At 37.9% G+C, this 23090-nt stretch overlaps 1 protein-coding gene across 5 annotated transcripts in view; it reads left to right on the forward strand.

Moving 5' to 3' along the window:
- IL33 (interleukin 33) overlaps window positions 1–23090 on the forward strand; it is a 42361-nt gene that overhangs the window by 13524 nt on the left and 5747 nt on the right. The window contains exons 2-5 of one of the 5 annotated variants that reach the window (XM_081150556.1): window positions 2010–2094; window positions 15569–15676; window positions 20856–20978; window positions 21723–21833. In XM_081150556.1, the coding sequence (XP_081006682.1) occupies window positions 15592–15676; window positions 20856–20978; window positions 21723–21833 (319 nt within the window). In that variant the 5' untranslated portion in view covers window positions 2010–2094; window positions 15569–15591. Of the gene's footprint in view, window positions 1–2009; window positions 2095–6904; window positions 7002–15568; window positions 15677–20855; window positions 20979–21722; window positions 21834–23090 lie in introns of all 5 variants that reach the window. The other 4 variants (XM_081150555.1, XM_081150554.1, XM_081150558.1 and 1 more) reach the window with 4 other exon arrangements.

Raw genomic sequence — 23090 nt, forward strand, 5'->3', positions numbered from 1 at the left:
CTAGGGTGACACTATATATTCTTTACTTTCATGTCAGCTCAACAGTAAGTTTGGAAAGATTTTTCAAGATATTTTTCAAAATATAAAATAAATAATTAAATAAATCAATTAATTAATTTAATTAAATATTTTTTCAGCATTTTAGTTATTTTTCTCAAGAGGGTTGGTCCTGGCAACTAACCTACTATTATGATGGAAACAAACATCTCCAATTAATTAACTTTATGATAAGCAAATATTATAAATTTAAACAAGTAAACCATATTAATAAATTAATTTTTTTAATCTCTTGGGGTTTTATGTAATATTTCTTTTTCAGAAAAGGATTCCATTTCTTTAAAAGTTTTGAAAATTCCTTCTTCCAACCAGGAAGTTTAATGATTTCTCCTTTTAATGCTGCTAAGTCTACTCACTAGCTGGACCACCACTGATGGTGTATGAACTGGGCCGCCACTATACTTTCCCTTACAGGGTCATATAATCCAGGTGGCATGAACCCATGTCATATTTTCAAGTTTTTAATTTTGTTTTCTTAGTAACAAAATCTTTCTGACCTCAAAAATTTTAAGCAAAAGTCCACTATGGATAAGGGGTTTCTGCTCTGGGTGTGGGGGGGTAGGAAGGAAGGTCTGAAACCCGACAGGTATGGATTCTCTCACCCCTTTCCAGGAGCACCTCATGAATTCTGAAAATGTCTGCTTAAAGTTTTAGCTATGGGACCATGGAAAATTACTTGATCTCTATGTGCCTCAGTTCCCTCATCTGTAAAATAACAAAAATGAGAGTGCCCCTGACAAAGTTGTTACGACAACTGAATGAGTTAAATATATAAAGCAAGTAGTACAGTACTTGGCACATAGTCAACACCAGATAAGGGTTAATTTTTACAAAACACAGGAGACCTTTTAGCTCTGCACACTCCTGTTGATTTTTCCATCCTCTGATACATGTCCTTTTTACACAATTCATCATTTGTCCAGTTTTACTTAGAAAGAATTTTAAAAGTAAAAGAAAAAATTATCCTCCACCTAAAACATGACTCCAGGTTACTTTTTTAAAAAATTAAATTTATTGGGGTGATAATATTTGCAAACAATAGCTCCAACAAAGGCTTAATATCCAAAATATATAAAGAACTCATAAAACTCAACACCAAACAAACAACCCAGTTAAAAAATGCGCAGAGGACCTGAACAGACACCTCTCCCAAGAAGACATACAAACAGCCATCAGATACATGAAAAGATGTTCAACCTCATTAGCAATTAGGGAAATGCAAATCCAAGTTACTTAATTCCACCCATATTCACCTGTCTCATTCTGTCTGCTGTAAGGTTCGTGAAATGAGAGAACACAGAGCTGAGGCAAAGCTCTTGCATTTCTCCAAGGATGGCACCTTTTGGGTGGGCAAGAGGCAGGTGCAGCTGCTTGTACAGAAGAGGCCCAGGGAGAAGGGAAAGAAAAGGCTGAATTGGTAGCCTGTACAGGAGCACAGGAAAGAGAGTCAAGGGATAGGAAGACTGGCTTTCATGCACCCTCTTCATTTCTGAGATAAGAGACTGAGACCTGCAGAGATCCTGGGTCTAAGCTTGGGAATGTGGGGGTTGGTCATTCTACCTCTGCTTCTTCAAAACCACTAAAGACTTGGTTCAACACATGGCTGAGTCTCCAAAGTATGTGAGGCATGAGGAGGAGCGCTGGGGGGGAATAAAACAACACATTGAAATGAATAATTAAAATGTTTTAATTCAAAATGTTTAGTCACACTAAAACTATAGGGCCATAGGCCAAATGTGAGGTCAGTTTCTTTAAATGTTTTAGAATGAGCATTGAACCAAGATTGAAAAGACCTGGGTTCTATTGGGCTGATTTATATAAAACTGTAATTTTTTTATGCCAAAATGAAGAAATGGGAATTATATAGTCCAGCCCCAACACTCTGTAGATCTTTGGGATTTGGACAGGCTCTCCACATCCGTCCAGTGATGCCAGCCTTATCTGGTTTGCAGGGTTTGGGGAAGAACTGATCCAAATTATACAACATTTACTGAGTGCCTGCTATGGATAATTGCCTGGGAAACAAAGATGACTAAGGTACAAGTTGTTCCCAAGTTGCTAGTAGTCCAAAAGAGGAGGTAGAGAAACGAACACAGTTGGATATGATAAGCAGCTGAGAGAGAAAGCAATAAAATCTGCTTGATTGCTAGTGGTTAGAGACAAAGGTATTTGAATTAGGCTCCAAAGGTTTTAGCTAGCAGCTTTTTAGGCAAAGGAGAAGAGGTATCTATAACAAGAGGAATAGCTTGAACAAAGTTATGAAGATATGAAAGTATGTGATGAATTGAGGAACAGTAAGTAAGCAGTCCACTGGGTCTAAAATGTACAGGGTGTAGAGGGAGGGGCTGTGCGAGGCTAGAAAGGCTGAAGCTGCAGGTGTACCAGTGTATAAACATGATTGGATAAGACTGCATCCAGGAAATCTGTGGAAAAGCATAGAAGTGCTTTACAAATGCTAAGTGTCTTTCACCTTGGAGATGTAAAAGGAATTTCCCGAAAAATTCATACTATCTCTTCCTTCCTCTCACAAGAGATTTGGCTTGCGTCATAGATTGACTCACCAGATTTCTTTGTTCAGTGTTTCCTCTCTCTAGGACAGGGACCTTTCTGCTAAGGGCCATTTGGATATTTATAACATCATTCGTGGGCCATACAAAACTGTCAACTTAAAACCTAGCTATGAAAAAAGTTCCTAGATTTATTGAATTTTGAGTCCTGCCTGCGGTTGCCTTAGCAGGGCCACACCAAATGATTTCCCACAAGCCAGACATCCCCCACCCCTGCTCTAGGAGAATTACCTGGGTCCAGGTAAGTGACAGATAGGAACTTTCAGAGTGGTGAAGAGTGGGGGGACAGGAAGTGATTCAGTTTGGGTAAGGAGAGTGCTATCTCACTTCCCCAAACGTCAACCTTTGCTTTTTCCACGTCACTTATTCTGATCTGCCCCAAGAAAGAAGTGAATCCACTACATCAAGGGAGCAAAGGGTCAGTGTGAGCACCCTCCCCTCTCGCCCTCTCCTTTCTGCTCCCCTGCCAAATCTCCGAGAATGAAGTCATATAGTATTGCCAAGCTTAGTCATACACCCATTTCCTCTCCTTCCTACCAGCCAGACCAATTTTGGGGTGCTGTCTTCTTCCAGTGAATTTTTAAAAATATATATATCTTTATTGATTTCAGAGGGAGAAAGGGAGAGGGAAAGGGAGAGGGAGAGGGAGAGCTGAAACATCAGTGATGAGAGAGTCATCATTGATCGGCTGCCTCCTGCACTCCCCCGACTGGGGATCAAGCCCACAACCCGGGCATGTGCCCTGACCAGGAATTGAACCGCAGTCTCCTGGATCCTAGGTTGATGCTCAATTGCTGAGCCACGCCTGGCCAGGCTTCCAAAAAATTTTTAGTACCCACACAATGGGTTTGTATGATCTTACCATACCCTGTGAGGACAGATCCTCTGCCCATGTAAGAGCATCCAAACTTGACAAGATGGTGAATGGATTTTAAGGCCCAGGAATTCAATCCCACTTCATTCTTCCAGCGGCTCCCATGGAGTAAAAGAACCAGATGGTCTTGATTTCAGACTCTGGCTTTGCTACTTATTAGCTATGTGGTCTTTTGCAAGACAGTTAATCTCACCTTGAAAATGGAGACAATCAGCCCTGGTCAGTGTGGCTCAGCTGGTTGGAGCGTCATCCTGTACACTGAAAGGTAGTGGGTTCAATTTCCAGTCAGGGCATGTACTCAGGTTGCAGGTTCAATTCCCAGTGAGGATACATGCAGGAGGCAGCCTATTGATGTTTCTCCCTCCCTCCCTCCCTCCCTCCCTCCCTCCCTCCCTCCCTCCCTCCCTCCCTCCCTCCCTCCCTCCTTCCCTCCCTCCCTCCCTCCCTCCCTCCTTCCCTCCCTTCCTCTCTCTCTCTCTCCTTCTCTTCCTCTAAGATCAATTAAAAAAAAAAAAGTAGATAGAACAGTTTTAAAAAAAGAAAATGGAGACACTCATACTCAAATACCAGGGGCATGGTGACAATTAGAAATAATGTATATAAAGCATCTGGCCTGCAGGGAAGGCCTAAGACACTGTAATTGCTATCTCCATTATCATCATCACCAACAACACCGTTATTTAGAACTTGAATTAATGTAGACTCGATGGTTCCATGCCTTCCTGCTTACTATCCTCCATCTATCACTCACATGGCAGCCAGAGCACTCTTTTAAAAATCTCCCATATTACTTAAAACCCTTCTTTGGAGTCCCATTGCACTTTGAATAAAATCCAAGCTCCTTCTCCTGGTCTCCAGTATGCAGACTTCCCCACTTTTCCTTTCATCTCCACCTTCATTACATTATACTCTCCCCATTGCCCACTCTGTTCCAGCCACACTGGCCTCTCAGTTCGCTAAGCATTACAACTTCTGTCAGGTCCTTTGCCCCTGAGGTTTTCTCTGGCCAGAAGTCACCCTTTGCCCCCTCCATTCCATATGTTCTTCATACCCTTTGGGTACAGCTTAAATGCAACCTTCTGTGACCACACTATCTTAGTACCATTCTACTCCTTTCTTTATCAGCCTAATTCTTATTTATCACTGTTCACAAATGATTTACTTGTATGATTATTTGCTTAATATCTATCTCCCCCAAAGAGAATAAATTCCAGGAGGACAGGAAAGAGTTAGCTATGTAATCCTAGCACCTAGCCCAGCATAAGACAAGTGTTCGAGTTATTTTTGTTGTTACTATAGGCAGCACTCTCTGCCCTGGTACAAACAAATACAAATCCAGCATCATTTGTGACCCCAGGACCTCTGGGAGGTTAAGGTTTCTTTACAATGATTACAAGTCATGTTTCTTTTCAAAGCACTTAACTATTTACTAGGGCAGCAATTTTCAACCTTTTTCATCTCATGGCACACATAAACTAATTACTAAAATTCTGCAGCACACCAAAAAATATTACATTTTTTTGCTGATCTGACCAAAAAAAAGGTATAATTTTTATTTATTCACACCATACAGCTGTTGTGTTGGCTGTTGTCATTTTTTTTTTAATCCTCACCTGAGGATATGTTTGCGTTGATTTTAGTGAGAGAGGAAGGGAGAGAGAGAAAAATAAATCAATATGAGAGAAAAACATCCAACGGGTTGCCTCCCATATATACCCCAACCAGGGATCTAACCCGAAACCTAGGTATGTGCTCTGGCAGGGAATCGAACCCACAACTTGTTTTGGTGCATAGGATGATGTTTCAACCAACTGAGCCACCCAACCAGGGCTGTTGTCATTTTTTCATTTGACAATGTAAGGGAAAACAGGTCAGTGTCTCTGACTAAACAGTTAGGTATTGCATGTTTTAAAAATTCTTGCGGCACCCCGGTTGAAAATTGCTGTACTAGAGCATTAAAGGTTGAACTTTCAATTTTCTGTATTATCCAAATTTTCCATAAGAACATGTATTTTTAATAAAAATATCTTGTAAAGTCTGTATTTTAACAAGACTCCTCACAGGAAATCAATCTGATTAAATGAATGTTTTAAAAGTAAAATTCACAGTAAGGAAAGAAAAACCAACAATCAACTTAACATTCTTATGGGTATCAGTATTTTAAAGAGGGAAACTGCTAGTCAAAGGACATTGTCAGACATATAAGAGAAGGTTAGTGATTCAATAAATGATTTTCCAGTTGGTCAAATGTAGATAATATGACAAAGTGAAATGAAAATTTTCATAGTGTCCCATGCGTTAATGCTGATGGCATACATAATTCCTGGCAAATATTGAGCACTCAATATTTGTTGAATGTAAGTTTCTGGAAGCCTTTTCCAGTCAAAGAGGCAATAACACAGATTGCAACTTTGGAGAGGAATATACCCCCAAACATTTTTCTTGTTGTTGCTCAGAGGTGCATTACCAATTATTGAATTTCTATTCAAAGTACTAGGGTTTTTTTTAATTAAAAAATATTTTAATGTTGACATTATTGCAAGAGTCCCCCTTCCTGCCCCCGTTTGCCTACCTCCACCCTCCCCAACCTCCCTCTTCCTTGGCCTTTACCAAATTATTGTCAGTGTCCATGGGGTATGCATATATGTTCTTTAGCTATTTCTTTCACCTTCTTTATCCAGTCACCTCCAACGCCTTCCCCTTGGGTACTGGCCAGTCTGTTCCATGTATTCATATTTCTGGTTCCATTTTGTTCTTCAGTTTATTTTGTTCATTAGATTCCAAAAATCTTTCAAGTTTTTAAAAAAATAATTTAAACATATATCATTTCCTCTGGAATGTACCCCTCCCATAGACATGCACATTCCTTACCCTCTCCCTCCTTTTTTCTTAAAAAGCTCCTATTTCCTATTATCTAAAATGTGGCTTTCCCCTGGTGACACCATTATTCTCAAAACCTACTCCCTTTCCTTGTGTGCTCATCTCCCAGAGCCAATAGAGAAAGTGACACACTTCTCATTTTCCACTGCCCTTGCTAACCCCAGCCCTGGACCCTATGACTTATGTTCATTTCTTTCTATTCTAGTCACCAGGGACCCTGATGTTCCTTTCTATTCCATGTTGCATCTGCTATCATCACCCTTGATCACTTGAATGCCTGTTTTGATGACTCTTTAATACTTTTCCACAACTCACCCACAAAAGCTCATCCTGACTATCATTACCATCAGAACATCTCTACCTCCAGGATAGGGAGCATTGGAATCTCTTGTTTACAAACACCTGACCCCCACCCCCATCTTTCTATTTCTCTCACTCCCATTTTTTAAAATTCTTTTAAAAATAAATTTCAAAATTGTGGTAAAATATACATTAAAAATTTACCATTCTAACCATTTTTTTTAAGTGCACAGTGCAGTGACAGGAAGTACTTTCACATTGTTGAGCAACCATCTCCAAAACGTTTTTCACCAAACTAAACTGAAACTCAACACCCATGAAGAGTAAGTAGCTCCCCATTTCTTAGTTAATCTTTATATATGTTCTCTAAGAAGCTGTTTCAGGTTTTTCCCACCTATCCTCAAAAACTCAAACTCAGGTATATTTCTCTTAATCTCTATAACTCTTCTCACAATCTACTTTATCAAGATGATTCAGGCCATTTACAAGATCCTCAAGTTCATGTTCCTAGACCTTAAAATTTCACATCTCTCATTCGCTCTCTTTTCCTCCACAAAAAAGTATGCCTCCTCCTTTTCAGAGCTGACCCTCCCACTAGAGTTATTCCCCTCTCTCTTCTCTATCTTCTCTAAGACTTTATTATATTAGTTTTCTCCTTTTCATTGGCTCCTTTCTCTCTGTATCAAAGCATTCACAAGAGTCCCATATCACAGTGAAGTACCTCAATACCAACAATAATAGTATGTATTAATTTCTTGCTATGTGCCAGCTACTGTGCTAAGTGCTCAAAATATACCTTCTCATGTAATTCTCACAAACCCAGTGAGTTCAAATTATGAGGAAAATCATTGTTATGAAGAAACTGAGTCTCTAGAGACTAATTTGCCCAAGATCACCTAGCTGCTAAGCAACATCTTCTCTTCTACATGTACTCTATTAAGATACCCTTCTCTCTTTCTTGAAAAAGTCTGACTTCCTTCTTCTTCAGACTGTGCAGTCCACTGCGGTTTCTTGGAGAGCCCACCGTGCTTAAAGAACTCTCTCCAAGGTCTCTAATCTCCAGCTGGGTCTCTTGAGTGCTCATTACCAAATGTTCCTTTTTGAGAAGATCTTCTCTCTTAGCCTCTATAATATGACCTCTTCTTTTTTTCTGCTTTACTTTCCGTTTTTCTTTGCTAACTCTTTTATTTTCTTACCCCTTAAATGTAAGATTCCCCATAGTTCCATCTAGACAAAGCTTTCTCTTCCTGTTCCACACTCAGTTGAGACAATCTCGTTTATTCCCACACCATCATAAACTCTTATGCTTTCACAAATGAAGAGCAAATCCACATGGCTAATTCTGACCTCCCCCACCCATAACTTAGTTTCAGCTCCCTGCTGAAATGTCCATATAATTGTTCTTCAAGAATCTCAAATGCCACCTGCCCCACATCACACTCATTACCTGTCCCTGCCAATGAACTCCACACCTGAGTTTCCTACCCTGAACCTCTGGCACCACTTTCACTTCCCTTCATCTCCCGTCTCCCCCAGTCCAGAGCTGATACACCCAACATCCAAAAAGGGCTGTGGAGGCTCTGTGGCAGACACAACCCTGAACTGGGAGTGAAACTTAGGTTGTAACCTTACTTAGCCACTAGGGACTGTGTGATTTAGTGGAGCTGGAACAGAGATCTCTGGGACCCTTTCTCAAGCTAATTTCTAGTGAGAGGCTAGTAAACCAGGACAAGTTGAATAGGGAAACTGAGACAGAAAGTTAAATGGCCAAGCAGTTTACAGCCATCTAGTAAATGGAAAATCCTATCTCCCCTAATCAAGGACACTTAAGAGTAAATGTTTTACATTTCTCTTCCTCAACCAGAGGGTAAACAGTTTAAATTACCCTACTCAGGGCAACAGCAGAAATCCAATCAGTGCCATTTGCCAATCACACCCAAGGATGGATGAAGTTCATGGAATAAATCTCACTTTGGCACATCAGCATAAAGCTGATGAACATTCTATTGAGATCCTCCTCTAAGAGCTCCCCTAAACTCCCATCCTTTAAAACCCTCAAGACCAAGGACCCAAAGTGCACTCTTTCTCCCAGGAGCACTCTCTTGCCTTTTCCTTCTTCTTCTTCTTTCCCCACAGATGTGCACCTCCTAAACTCTAAGGGATGCCATGAGACTTGCAACCAGATGAGTAAGGGCCAGCGGCAGCTTGTCTTGGGCTAACTCCCTGAACCTGTTTCCCCGGTCCACCTTTCTCTGACTTTCCAGTGAGCTTACAGCAGCCCCACCTAGGTTCACTTCTTTCACTGTGACTTTTATTTCTCAGTGAGCCAAAGCAGCCCCACCTAGGCTCCCTCCTGTTTCTCCTTCTGTCCTAAGCCCTTCCTCGTTTCACTGTCCCCAACTTTAGTAAACATACTCTCAAAATCACCTGGACTTGTGCTATGAAATATTTCTTGCACAAGTCAAGAACCCACACACTACTGGTTGGCCCAAGGCAGACCTGCCCCTGGCCTGGTTCCTGTCCAGTAACACTAAGACTGTATAAAATGCCTGCAGCACTCATCACCTTTATTCCCTCCTTACTAGTCTCACTAACACTGCCCTAGCCCTGTTCTCATTGCTTTTTGCCATGCTATTTTAATTGGCTTCCTAATTGGCTTCTTTCTTCTCTCTCCCTTCTTTCCTTCCTTCAGATGGTCCTTCACATAACCGTAAGATTACATTCACATAACACATTTTTGAAATATATTTCACTTGCTTTAAAAACCTTCAAAAGATTCCTGTTGGCTACAAGATAAAATTCAAAGTTCATACTGTTGCGTTCACAGCCCACTGCTTGCTGGTCCCTATATAACATGGAACTTGGCTGTGTCTAAATTGGATTACATATGTGATTGGGATAAGCACTTTAGGGGGTAGAAAATTTCTAACTTAATCTTTATACTAAAGGTAATAGTGAAACAAACATTTAAGTATTAAATAGTAAACTAAAAGTTTTAGAAAATGGCATAATTTATTTTATAATCTTGGAAGAGGGGAGGGAGTTCTTTAGAAGCAGGACACAAAATCCAGAATTTCTAAAAGAAAATATTGATTAGATTTTAGCACAGAATATTTGAAAACTTATGTATGAAAAAGAAATACCATTAACAAAGTCTAAAGACAAATGGTAGTGGGACTGCATCAAAAGAAAAAGCTTCTACACAGCAAAAGAAACCATCAACAAAACAAAAAGGGAGCCCACTGTATAGGAGAACATATTTGCCAATGATACATGAGATAAAGGATTAATATCCAAAATATATAAGGAACTCATACAACTTAACAAAAGAAAGACAAACAATCCAATTAAAAATGGGCAAAGGACCTAAATAGATACTTCTCCAATGAGGACATACAAATGGCTAAGAGACAGATGAAAAAATGCACAATATCACTAATCATCAGAGAGATGCAAATTAAAACCACAATGAGGTATCACTTCACACCTGTAAGAATGGCTCCATCAACAAATCAATGAACTACAAGTGCTGGCAAGGGTGTGGAGAAAAGGGCACCCTAGTACACTGCTGGTGGGAATGCAAACTGGTGCAGCCACTATGGAAAGCAGTATGGAGTTTCCTCAAAAGATTAAAAATTGACCTGTCATTTGACCCAGTGATCCCACTTCTAGGAATATATCCTAAGGAACCCGAAACATTAATCACAAGAACTTATGCACCCCTATGCTCGTAGAAGCACAATTTACAATAGCTAAGATCTAGAAACAGCCCAAGTGCCCATCGGTAGATAAGTGGGTAAAAAAGCTGTGGCACATTTACACCATGGAATACTATGCAGCTGTAAAAAAGAAGGATCTTTTATCCTTTGGCACAGCATGGAGGGAACTAGAAAGTATTATGCTAAGTGAAATAAGCCAGTCAGAGAAAAACAAATACCACATGATCTCTCTGATATGTGGAATATAATAAACAAAATAAACTGATGAAGAAAATGGATCCAGAGACATAGAAGCATGGAACAGACTGAGGGATCTCAGAGGGAAGGTGGGGAGGGGGTAGGGGGTGGGGAGAGATTGATCAAAGAACTTACATGTTTATAAGCATAACCCATGGACACAGACATTGATATGGGGAAAGCCTGAGGGTGGGATGAATGCGGGGTGGAGGGGATCAATGGGGATAAAAAGGGGACATCTGTAATATTTTCAACAATAAAGATAAAGAAACTTAAAAAAAAGACAAACATCGATGGGTTGCCTCCCTTACACACCCCAACCCGGAATTGAACCTGAAACCTGGGTATGTGCCCTGCCCAGGAATTGAACCCATAACCTTTTAAGGTACAGGATGGGACGATCCGCCAACCAACTGAGCCACACTAGCCAGGACTATGTTTTTATATTTAAAATGAGTTTCTCTTCAACAGCATATAGTAGGGTCTTGCGTTTTTATCCAGTTTGGCAATTTTTTTCCACTAAATTGGCATATTTAGATAATTTCAATTTAATATAATTATTGATATGACTGGATTTAAATCTATCAACTTGCTAGTTGTTTTCTATTAGTCCTATATTTTTTGTCCCTTTTTCTTCTTTTCTTACCTTCTTTTGGATTAAGTATTTATTATTTATTTATTTTGAAAAAGAAGATAAAGACAAAAAGACATTTTCTGGAGCTAGTTTAATTTGGAAAGCAAAACCAAACCAATTTCAGTTGCAAAATCCTAAATAAACTGGTAAATAAAATCCAGCAATACAGTAAAATACTATTAACAGATCATGGTTAAGCAGATTTTATACAGAGTACAAGAACGGGTCTGTTTCTAAAAAGTTATTAATTTAGTTACAGTTATCAATGAATTATATATCTTCTCAAAAATGCAAAAAATATTCAATAAATTATAACTAAAAAGAGAGATAAACGGTAGTGGTGAAAAATTTTCAACACATATCACAGGCAAGAGTTTTATTTCTTAATTTATAAAGAGTTCATATAAATCAATGATTTATAGAAATTGGCACAAATATGTTTTTTAAAAAAATGCTCAATCTCACTAAATAATAAAAAAAAAATTTGAAACTCTGAAGTATTGTCCACTCTTTAGAAAGACAAACATTTTAAAGGTGATGACACCCATCACTGCTAAGGCAATAGAGAAAAAGGCATGAACCTGGATTGTTGAAACAATTATAAATCAATACAAACTACTGGAAGTCAACTGGGTAATATCTATTAAAATAGAAGATGCACGTACCCTTTGACCCAGCAAGTCCACTGCTAGGAATTTATGCTACCAATGAACTTACAAAGATTTACCAACAATCACAAAGCATGTGGTGCATGTGCACCCACACATACACACACACTCACACACACAGCTGTCAGTTGCAACACTGATGATATTAGAAAAAAGGAAAAGGGTATGGAGGGGATAGGAAGAGATTAACCAAAGAACATATATGCATATATGCATAACCCATGGACACAGACAATAGTGTAGGGAAGGCCTGGGGTGGGATGGGGACTGGGAAGAAGGGGGAAAAAGTGGGGAAAATAGGGGAAAACTGTAATATTGTAAACAATAAATTTTTTTAAAAAAGAAAAGAAAAACTGGAAACAGCCAGTGTTAATCAATAAAAGATTAGTTTTGGCATATTTATATGATTGAATATTGTTTACAATGCTTCCTGTAAAAGAATATTTCTGACATCTCAAGTGTTCATGATATAGTGTTAACTGGAAAATGAAAAAAGGCAGCTTACAAAATATTTGCAGTGTGATTTTACATTTTTATAAAAAATAGATACGCATAGTATTTTTACATTGAAAAATGTCACGATCTATAGCATATATGCTTTCCTGTCAATTACACATTTTCTAAGTGCATATACATCATTTTTATAAACAGAAAGAAATACTTTAAAAAGTTTTCAGCTTTGTAGAAAAGAGAAAGGCAATTAAACAATCTGTGCCCTTAAATGTTATATACTGAGCAATAAACACTAACTAGAGTCCATATCACAGACGTTTGATAAAAATTAATGATTAACTGAGAGTCTAACACATTGAAAGTACTACAGCTAAAATAATGTAAAAGCTCCATTTAAGATTTGGCTGTGGGAATGAGATATGTTCCCATTCATTCTAACCTACTCAACTGGCTCTATTTGCATTGCCTCATTCATCAAATGCTGTCACTCAATGTTGCTTAATCCATGTGTGTGTATATAAGTAGAGTTGGATTGTAATTGCATCAAATACTACCAAGTGTTAACGACAGGAAACCTCATCATTTGAAACCAGCCCTTCGTGTTTATAATTTAGGTGAGTATCATAACCAGTGTGCAAAAATATGTGCCATAAGTTATTGGAAAAGCAACACAAAAAAACCAATGATGTTTATATTGTGATATAGTCTGAAATATTGATTTAAAAGTAGGAGAGTAAAGAGTAAACTTTAAGTCTGAAAAAATAGTGAAAGGAGTGATCGTATTTTTTAAAGTAAAAGATTTGTACGTTATTTAAAGAGAATGCTTTGATTTTTAGAATAGGATTTGGAACTATTTCCTGACTATGCTTTTGACTTATGTGATTCTTAAAAACAGCCAACTTTCTCTATGTCTATGACTTCATCATAAATGTGATATTTCAGTTTCTTATCTACCTTACTTAACTCTGCAAGCTAATGGCTTAGAGCAGAGTTCCTCCAAGTGTGTTCTCTTAAACTAGTCCCTCGGGGTATTAATAGAGAGAGTTGGGGAGTTTACAAGATCAAATAATTACTGAAAATAATTAATTAAACAAAGGTACCCATGATTCTTCAATAAAGGACTGTCAACAACTTTTCTATGGTAATATAAGTTCTGACTTTCCAAGAGATGGAATATAGATTGAATCGTTTCCCATATTTATTTGAAAATGCAACGTTTTTTGTTTGGTTGGTTGTTTGGTTGTTTGCTTTTTAATGTGCATCCAGGAGACTTTTTTTCTAGGACATAAGGATCCTTGAATAAAAGAGAAAATAAACAAAACCAGCAATGCAATTGTCATGTTATCAGTCAAGTATTATACTTGATCACCTACTATGTGCAGGGTACTATTTGACTTATTTTCTGTACAATTTAGAATTTAACTACAATAAGGTTACTAACCTGCCCTATTCCACATTATGATTAAAAATTAACTACCACATTCAGAAATTTATTATTTTAAAGAAGTTGGACAACCAGCTAAGCATTTGAAGTTGAATTCTCAGTTCTGATTATTTTCTTCCTACGTTTGGATGGGAGAGAAGAGGAGACAGGGTAGGGAAGCTCTGGCATAACAGATAGAAGTCAGGAGACTAGATTCTGGTCCCAGTTCTGCTTTTGTGATCCTGAGCAAGGCACTTAATTTTTCAGTCTTACTTAGTCCACTCATCTATAAAGTTAGGAGCTCAGTAAAATGATGTCTAAGGCTCTTTACTTCTAAGCGTTCTTGATTAGTAAAGGTGAGAGAATCAGAGAAAGAAGATAAGGATTGATGTGAAACCCTCAAGCTCTGTGAGGATAATATTCACTCTCAGGGACAGAAGAGGGAGTCTTCAACTGCCTTACCTTTGAAGGATTTTGCTCATGAAACTGACTGAACATAGGATGGCTGCATGGAAGATTCTAGTTCCATCCAGTTAAGAAAATTTTAGCCTATTTGGGGTTGCCCAGGGACAAAAATAAAGTTGCATGAAGTTTATTTTCCAATGAGTCCTTTGAACCAGGAACTCAAGGCTGCATCCTTACCCTGCTAGAATAGCTGACCAATATAAAGTTTACAAGAGATTTGAATGGTAACCACTCCTGGGATAATTTGGATTTTATTTTGTTTAATCTAGAAAAAAGAGGACAATGCTTAATAAAAGAAGCAATGACTACTAGAATTCAGCAACATCAGAGAGATTTTAAGACTAGAGAAGTACTGCTTCCCCCACAGACCACAGCATCACTGACTTATCTTGATGATGAAGCCAGGTTGCAGTACTCTACTGAAAGAATATGGAGCTTTCTGCAATTTATGACAGAGAAATCCACAGTCCTTCAGTAGAGTACTGCATCCCAGCTTGATAATCAAGGTATAACATCCATTGATGACCCTTGCCTGAATCAAGTATTAAATTGGGGACTGTAAGATGGTGATTTTTCTAATTTTATCATTCCTTCTGTAATAAATAAATTCCTCATTCATTCTTTCTTGAGAAATGCTATGGACTTGTGGATTTCTTTTTTCATCAAATGCTTTATAGTCAATTATCATCATTATTCTTTTTGATACTCAAATTGTGCCAAATTTGGCCAGCAGGAGAACCTTCACGTGTCCTTTTGAAGCAACCTCACTAATTTTTGAATGACTCACTGCTTTCTGGCACAACAGGATATTCCATGTTCACTTCTATTTTCCCAGCCCACATCTAGAGTTCCAGTTCCCTTTAGTGAAAAAAGTACTTAGAAACTAAGATATGGGCATATCAACATTGCTGATTCAAACTTAACATCACAGGAATTTCTCCTTGGATTCTTTTATTTTATATTTGTATCTCTTTTCCCCTTTAGTGAAAATCCTATAATATTAATACATCTACTTATTTGCTGTATCCTATAGTATAGCAAATGCTCTCAGAATTGCAATACCAATATTACCATTAAAAACAAAACCGCTAAGTAAAGTTTAATATTTATTTGCAGCTCTTTTTGTCCTATATTCCAGCAAGATATATATTCAGAATACTATGTTCAAATTTTACTGAAATAATTATTTTCTCTTGGTAGTTAGTTATGTTATCAATTTTATATTGAGTTAGCCACAGTTGTTTGTTTTCAAGTTGAGAAAACTGAACTAATACTATATTTAATCCAACAGAAGCCTGAAAACCAAAGCCTGAAATGAAGTGTTCAACCACCAAAGTTTCCCCAGCAAATGTAAACAACTCAGCAAGAAAAGCCCTGGTAAAATCTTCCAGGTTGAGAAGTAAGGACTTAAGCATTTCTGATTATTTTACATGCTATTTTTTTAATCTGTTATCAAATGTTTATTATCCAATGTTCATACATACTACCTTACCAAAAGTTACTAATAATACAAGAGTTGAAATTGAAAGAGATAGCTCATAAGTGTACAATACAGCAGCATCTGGTTTTAAACAGACTACATACAGCCAACTTTTGCTTATTTGATGCATCACAGGACAGGGATGGCTCAGATAATTTAAACCTGCTACTGTTGATAATCATAATTCTAGCCCTTCATATTAATCCCTTCTTTCCATCCATACCTACTGCCTCCAAATCCCAAAAACTTTTTCCCAGATTAACAAAATTTAAACTGATCCACTTTCATTCAACAAACATTTATTACGACCTTTGGTGTATCAAGCTTATCATTTTAACTTGCAATTTCTGATAAAGAAGAGAATACAAGTGAATATATTTGAATAATCCAGGCCCCAAATAAAGCAGATTTGACCAAATGATGCTCAAGTCTATCCAGTTACAAACGCAAAAGGTTTGGAATAAGTTGAAGAGTAAAAAGAATCAGGTAGAAGCCATAGCTTTAAGATGAAAGGGCTATATACTTCTTTGATCCTTATATTACCTATCCTAGGCAATAATTAAACAAACATATACTCATGTTTTTCATACAGGGGCAGTTATACAAAAGAGTTAACAGAGCCCTGGTGGACTAGAGCAAAAACAGAGGATGAGGAGTGATGGTGGGGACTGCATATCCTGGTCCTTTGCGCTCCTCTCCATTTCCCTGAACATCTTAAGACTGAAAGAGAAAGCAGTGCTGAAGTACATCATTTCTGTCCTCCCTAAAGCTCTGGCCCACCCATGGTGTTCTTTGGTAACCATGGAAAACTCTATTTTGACTGTGATTTCTAAATGGCCAGGAAATCACAATTAAGTTAGTCTTTTTTATTTGAGTCTGATAATGCTCTGTGCAGAAACAGTAACTCAGTGGAAGTGACTCTGCACCCCCAATTCCCACTTAATAAAGAATGTATTGTCTTTATCTCAGGAGATGTGGGTTCTTTAAGATACTGGAATAAGGGAGTAGGCTGGAGTTTACACCAGTTACTGGCATTGATGCAAAAATTAAAATGTAACTTTCCCTTTAAAGGAGCAATGACTTATTTATACCATTTAGAAAAACAGTGATAAAGATATCCCTCAAATCACTTATATTAAAATCACATTATTTTAATTATCCCTTAGCAGATCTCCCTTTCCAATAATATTGGCTCAGTTTAATATTAATATTATTATTATTTAAACACTCCTGGCCAAAATCTAGACAGCTGTAAGGTGTGTGACAGGTATGAACCACTTCTCAAAACGCAAGGTGCAAGAAATATCACATTTTTCTAAAGAAAGTGCTCTGAGCCCCCAAGCAAGAAAACAAGAAAGCTCAAATTCCTTTTCCTCCCTTGGGCTAGCCAGATCTGACACAATCCACAGCTCACAAAGCCACAAAACTCATTATCTAACCACTACAGGCATCCATACAGTCAGGCCCTCTAGGAATTCTGGTCACCACTAGGCCATTTCATTTTTAGTGCCAACAGGATGAGGGAGGACTTCATGAGCTGGAGGAAGGCCCTCCTGAAAATCATCCCATTCCAACTTTCTAGGAAGCTACTCCCCAGGGTCAGTCTATTCTCTTCTGCTACTTCCTCTCCCCATATCCCTCAATTCTTTCCCTTCTCTGACAATCTAGCTTTCTTATGCATATAGCCAGAGGTCACAATCTAGGAGACTTGAGACAGATCCACCCAGCAGAAGTATTTTATTTGGCCTGAACACCATTATTGATGTTGTTTTCTAATTGAGGCAATAATTAAAAATAAGAAGATTTTGCATAAAAAAATCTGAATGTGTGGTTTTTCTCAAAAAAATCTAAAGATCTAGTAACACTGGCTCATATTCCTACACGGCAACAGTTGGGGACAGAATTGAGTAGAGATCACACACTTTAGTTTGAGTCTGTCCATGGAAAATCTTCTGTTACAGTTAAGAAGTTTGTGGACAGTAGAGAATCATTGAAAATGTTTAATTGGGGGGTATTACAAGATATTTTCATTTTACAAAAATCACACTGGTGATGGTGTGAAGAGAGAGCGAGGGGGCAAGCGCAGAAACTAAAGTTTGTCAGAAGTCTACTACATTTATCTAGGGACCAACCTAAGACAACAGAAAAGAAAGAAAGGACTAAATTTCACATACATTCATAAGGTGAAATCATGAAGATTTAAAGACAGATAGACTAAACTGAGGGATGGAGAAAGAGGGGAAAATGGATGATTCTCAACTTTCTGATTTAAGAATTGGGCAGACAATAGTAGATAGTGATACTGTTTTTCAAGATAGAGAATTCAGGAAGAATATATTGGGTGTAGTAAAAGGTAAATTTTTTTTTATTATGAGCATATTTGAATTTGGAGGAGGTATAGGCTATCTAGGTAGAGATGTCCAGAATTCAGGAGGCTCTACATAGATAGGGATAGAGATGCCTTAGGGTAGCTGAAGTCAGAATACCCTGTGGAGAGAAAGCAGCAGATACAAAGCTCAGGAGAGCAGGGACTAAAGGTAGAGTTACAGTTTGAGGAGTTATCAGCATATAAAAAGATGACTGAAGTCATTGGAGCAAGCAAGATTTCTCAGAAAGAAAGTCTAGAGTGAGAGGAAAAGGCAAAGAACAAAATCTTGAGGAACACCAACGTTTTAGGAGCAGGTAAAGGAGGAAGAACTGAGAAAGAAGAAGAGAGAGAGAGAGGGAGGGAGAAAAAGAGAAAGGGGGGGGAGAGGGAGAGAGAGGATGATCAGAGAGAAACATGGAAAACCTATGGAGACTGGTGACATGACAATAAGGGAAGAAGGGATCAAAGAAGGATGTGGTCCCCAAATCAAATGCCACAGACACGTAAAAGGTAGTAAGCATTAAGACACTTCAGTGAAAAAATGTTTGGGGAAGAAATGAAAGATGAAGTGATTCGCTTCTGTAGTTCCTTGTCAGCCACAGTCTGGCTCTCCAAGTGTCAAAACTACAGGCAGATTTCCAGGCCCCCTCCCTTTTACTCACCATAAATGCCTGAGGGATTGCAACATGCTGTTCCTATTGTGAAATTAGTTATGAGAAATTTGTTATTTTCTTAAAAGCTGTAGTCAGACAATGTCCTCACACAGCAAATATGGTGGAAGCTTAGGAAATGGCAACAGCCCTTACATAGGCTTGACCTGGCCCTCCGGCCCCAATGGAGCACTGTCTCCTACACAGTTCCCATGGCCATGCCAGCTTTGTGCTTTCCGCCTGAGAACACAACCCTCACACCACACTGCCAGCTGCCCTGAGCACCAAAGTGTACCTTCCTTCAAATACTCCCAATGTAAAGTACCTTTAATACTTCAGCTGTCATCACCCCCAAAGAATTACAGCCAGTGTTTGTCCCACTAGATGCTAACCTATACATCCATAGCTTTAGTTTCTCTTCTTGGACATCCACAATACTTCCTCAATATCATGACCCTCACTTCTAACTACCCAAGACCCATATCCCGCTCCCAAGAGAGTCCACTCTTAATATTAGACATGCCTGTCATGTCTGTATGGGATACTGATAAGCATATAAGGAATGAGCATTCCTGTAGTATCATCTTATACCTTTTAGCTCTGAAGAGAGAATGTGATACAGTAAATAAAGTGTTGTATTAAATTAGTTGTCAGGAGACCAAGTTCAATTCTAGCTCTGGCACAGCTTTGTAAATTATCTTTGTAAATTATCTAAAAACACTATATAAATGTGAGATACCATGGTTGATATTTCTGAATTTGGAAGTAATGTTAGGGAGTTCCAGGTTGGGTGTGAATATAATTAAGCAATCTTGCCCTGTTCAGACAGTTGCAGGTACTTAAAGGTAAATGCCCATCTAAATTGGAGGCAAGATATAGATAATTCAAAATAGTAGCTTACAAATGTTTATTCCACTTGACTTTGAAAAGCATACCAGGAAGGCAAATCTTCTAGAAAATAAAAAAAGATCATAGAATGGATCCCAAAGTCACAAGTAATTCTTTTTATCTTTTGAAATTGCTAGATAATTCATTTACTATAATGTTGAAAGTTGAGATCCTATGACTCAAGTGTTACAACTTTCTTTTTTATTTGACACTGAAAGTCTTTTTATGATTTTCAAGTAGCAAATTTAATTTTTTATTTGAGACTTTAATTTTCCTTTGGCTAATTAAATTAAATTCTAAAGAATTCGAATAACTGAAATTTTTTTTTTTTACTTCAACTGATTTGAGTTTGTATTTTGTCAGTCCCTAAAATTGCACTGTAGTATTTTCTTAGATGGAGGTAGATGGAAAGAGTAGCTTTGATATTAGGCACACTTGAGTCACAACTTCTCACCAGACCTATAACCTTGGGCAAGTGTCATGACTGCTAGGTCATCATCTTTAAAGTGAGGAGGATGATACCTGCCTTGCTATATCATCATTGAGAATTAAATGTCACAGTATGTAAAATTATTAACACAGTGGCTGTTCCACTGCCAACACTTAGTAAATGACAGCTATTTTTAAAATCAATAACCTTTACAGACTACAGTCATGCCTCCAAAATTATTAAAAGTATATCTAGATAAGTAGAAAATATTACAGACTTCATATGACTACAGGAGTTCCCCCTCAGTTAGGCAAAGGTTGATATATGTTGGATGTAGGTCCACACTCCCTTATATGAAATTCTGAAAAACAATTTTTTTCTAAAGACTTAAAGTTTTTCATAACTCATCTGGCAGCAAAATATGATCTGAACTCACTTGACAGTTTAAGCCTGACCTGAACCACCATGAGGTCTTTATTCCACCTTATATAAAATTTCCTATGTATTACTACAACATTCTTAATTTTTTAATTTGGGATACTGCCTTAGTCCCTGCTGGGAGTGCTAAATATATACCATGTATGTTCTACATGACAATTCTGAAATCTAAAAAACTCTGAATCTTGAAACATAACTGGCCCCAAAGTTTCTGACAAAATACCATGGCTCTGCAGTTGCTTTCTTCGTCTGCTACACTCAGGGTTTGTAAAAGGATGAAAATGAATGGAATGAAACAGTACCACAATTTTTTCATTTGTTTAGAATCCCAAAAGAAGGCCAAAGAAATTTGCCAGAAGTACTTTATGCAGCTACGCTCAGGCCTTACCATAGAAAAGGCCTGTTACTTTAGGGAAAAAACCACCAAAAGGAGTTCACCAAAAACAGGTAAGGGAAAACTACACTTCCTGGTAATTCTTCAATATAATGATGAGCATCTATTTGCCTTTAGTTACTATATCTAGGTATATAATTTTTTTTCCTCACTCGAATTTTCCTTCTGGAAAAGAGTAAAGATGATAAACCATTTTTAAGCCTTTTTTTAAAAGGTATGTAAATAATTTTTAATATAATGGGAGAAACGGTTATGTCATAATGTTAAGTGAAAACAGAGGATATAAAATTGCATATACAGGCATACCTCGGAAATGTGAGAGTTTGGTTCCAGACCACCACAATAAAGCAAGTATCACAATCAAGTGAGTCATAATCTTTTGCTGGTAGAGGGTCTTGCCTTCAATTTGTAAGAAATGCAACATTTGTAAAACACAATAAATCAAAGTGCAACAAAATGAGGTATGCCTGCATATTACAATATCTTTTAAGTGATTTTTTTTCATTTAAAGGAAGTACCATAAACTAAAATGTTCATAGTGGCTGCCTTTCAGGTGTTGACACATGCGTGACTAGTTTTTTTCCACCTGGACTCCAACAGGTGTGCCCTTCTGAGGTGTAAGTGTGCCAGGAGGTATTGATCCCTTCCAACCATGAGGTGGCCAAAGTCCTGGGGCGAGTCACCACTGTCGGCAAGCAGTCCTGATTGTGACTCTTCAAAGTGGGATGGAGGGGTGGGGAGGGGATCTGGGCAGAGTGGGCACTGACAGTCCACTCCTAACTCCACCCATCTTGCAGCTGGAGATTACAAAAAGCTGGTCTTCACTGCCTATCAGAATGGCCTGGAAGACCTTGGACCATCTGCAGCCTTCACCTTTACTGGAACAATCAATGGTTCAAGTATCCTAGGTGTGACTGATCACAAGGGTGGTGTGAGGGTGAGGAGTGGGATAAGACACAGGACCCTGGCAAGTGCTGCTCTAGGAAGCAGCCCCAAGTCTATGTCTCCATGTATATTAGAAACTTCTGTCCATTTTCTGCTGATGTGTCCATTTAGTGGTATCAAAATAGGTCCAGGGCAGCTGCTCTAACAATGCATGCACATTCTATAATTAGCACTCCATCATTATTTTGAAATGTTTGCTATGGACTGGAATCCCATATACATTATTCCTGGGGAAAATATATTATCCTTTTCAGAAGAAAAAAAGCCAATATATTATCCCCTCAAATTTCAACATTTTGACAATAGAAAAGGAAGTGCTATTATATTTTTTAAGTTTAATTTTGATTCAAACATTTTAAGTAGCTGTTAAAATGGTTTTAAATTGCATCATCTACTTGAGCAAATGAAGTCCAAGTTGATGGTGACTATCAAGAAGTGAAGAGATCATTAAGCAACTTGACTGGGAATTGCATGTTGCCCTTTCAAGCATTATTCCTGACATAAATGTCCTAAATTCACAGAAGCATATTGATATTTCTGATTAAGTATTTTTAAATCCTTTTACTTTAGAAGTTTATATACAAATTCAACATTTAACATTCTCCTTAATATTTTGTATATTTTCTTAGCATAATTCTAAATATAAATAAAATATAATAATATTTTTCTCCAGGGCCCATATAGATAGTTCTTAAATCTATTTTTGTTTACCCCAGCATGCCATTGAAATGTCATGTGTGTTGGAACATTAAGAAGAGTTGGGAGTACCACTCTAAGTGTCTCTGTTATTTAGCCAGAGGTCAGAATGGGGATCACACCTGTATTCTCCAGGGCTGTTAGAAGTCTCAGAGTAACTCCACACCTTACAGATGGGTATTTATTTATCCATGTCTATTTAAATATTGTCCCTTCTTGCCCACAATTCCCTAGTCTCTGGGGAGCCAGGAAGCAGAGGTTTCCTCAGGCAATGTCTGCTACTTTTTCAGCTTCTTTCTCCCCACCAAAACCTCCAATAAACATACTAGCATGGCCTCCCATGGCATTCATGCAGTAAATTAGCATCTTTAATCCCATTTAAGTGGCACACTTCAGCTTTTGAGCTATGTTAAACTTGCACCAAATGTTTTCATCTATCCAACAGTGATGGACAAAGTACAGCTCAAGTAAAAAATTTTAAAAAGCCTTTTAGGAGGCATTTTTTAAATTGCTAAATGATTGTT

This window comes from Miniopterus schreibersii (genome assembly GCF_964146895.1).
Source record: "Miniopterus schreibersii genome assembly, chromosome: 11".
Taxonomy (NCBI): domain Eukaryota; kingdom Metazoa; phylum Chordata; class Mammalia; order Chiroptera; family Miniopteridae; genus Miniopterus; species Miniopterus schreibersii.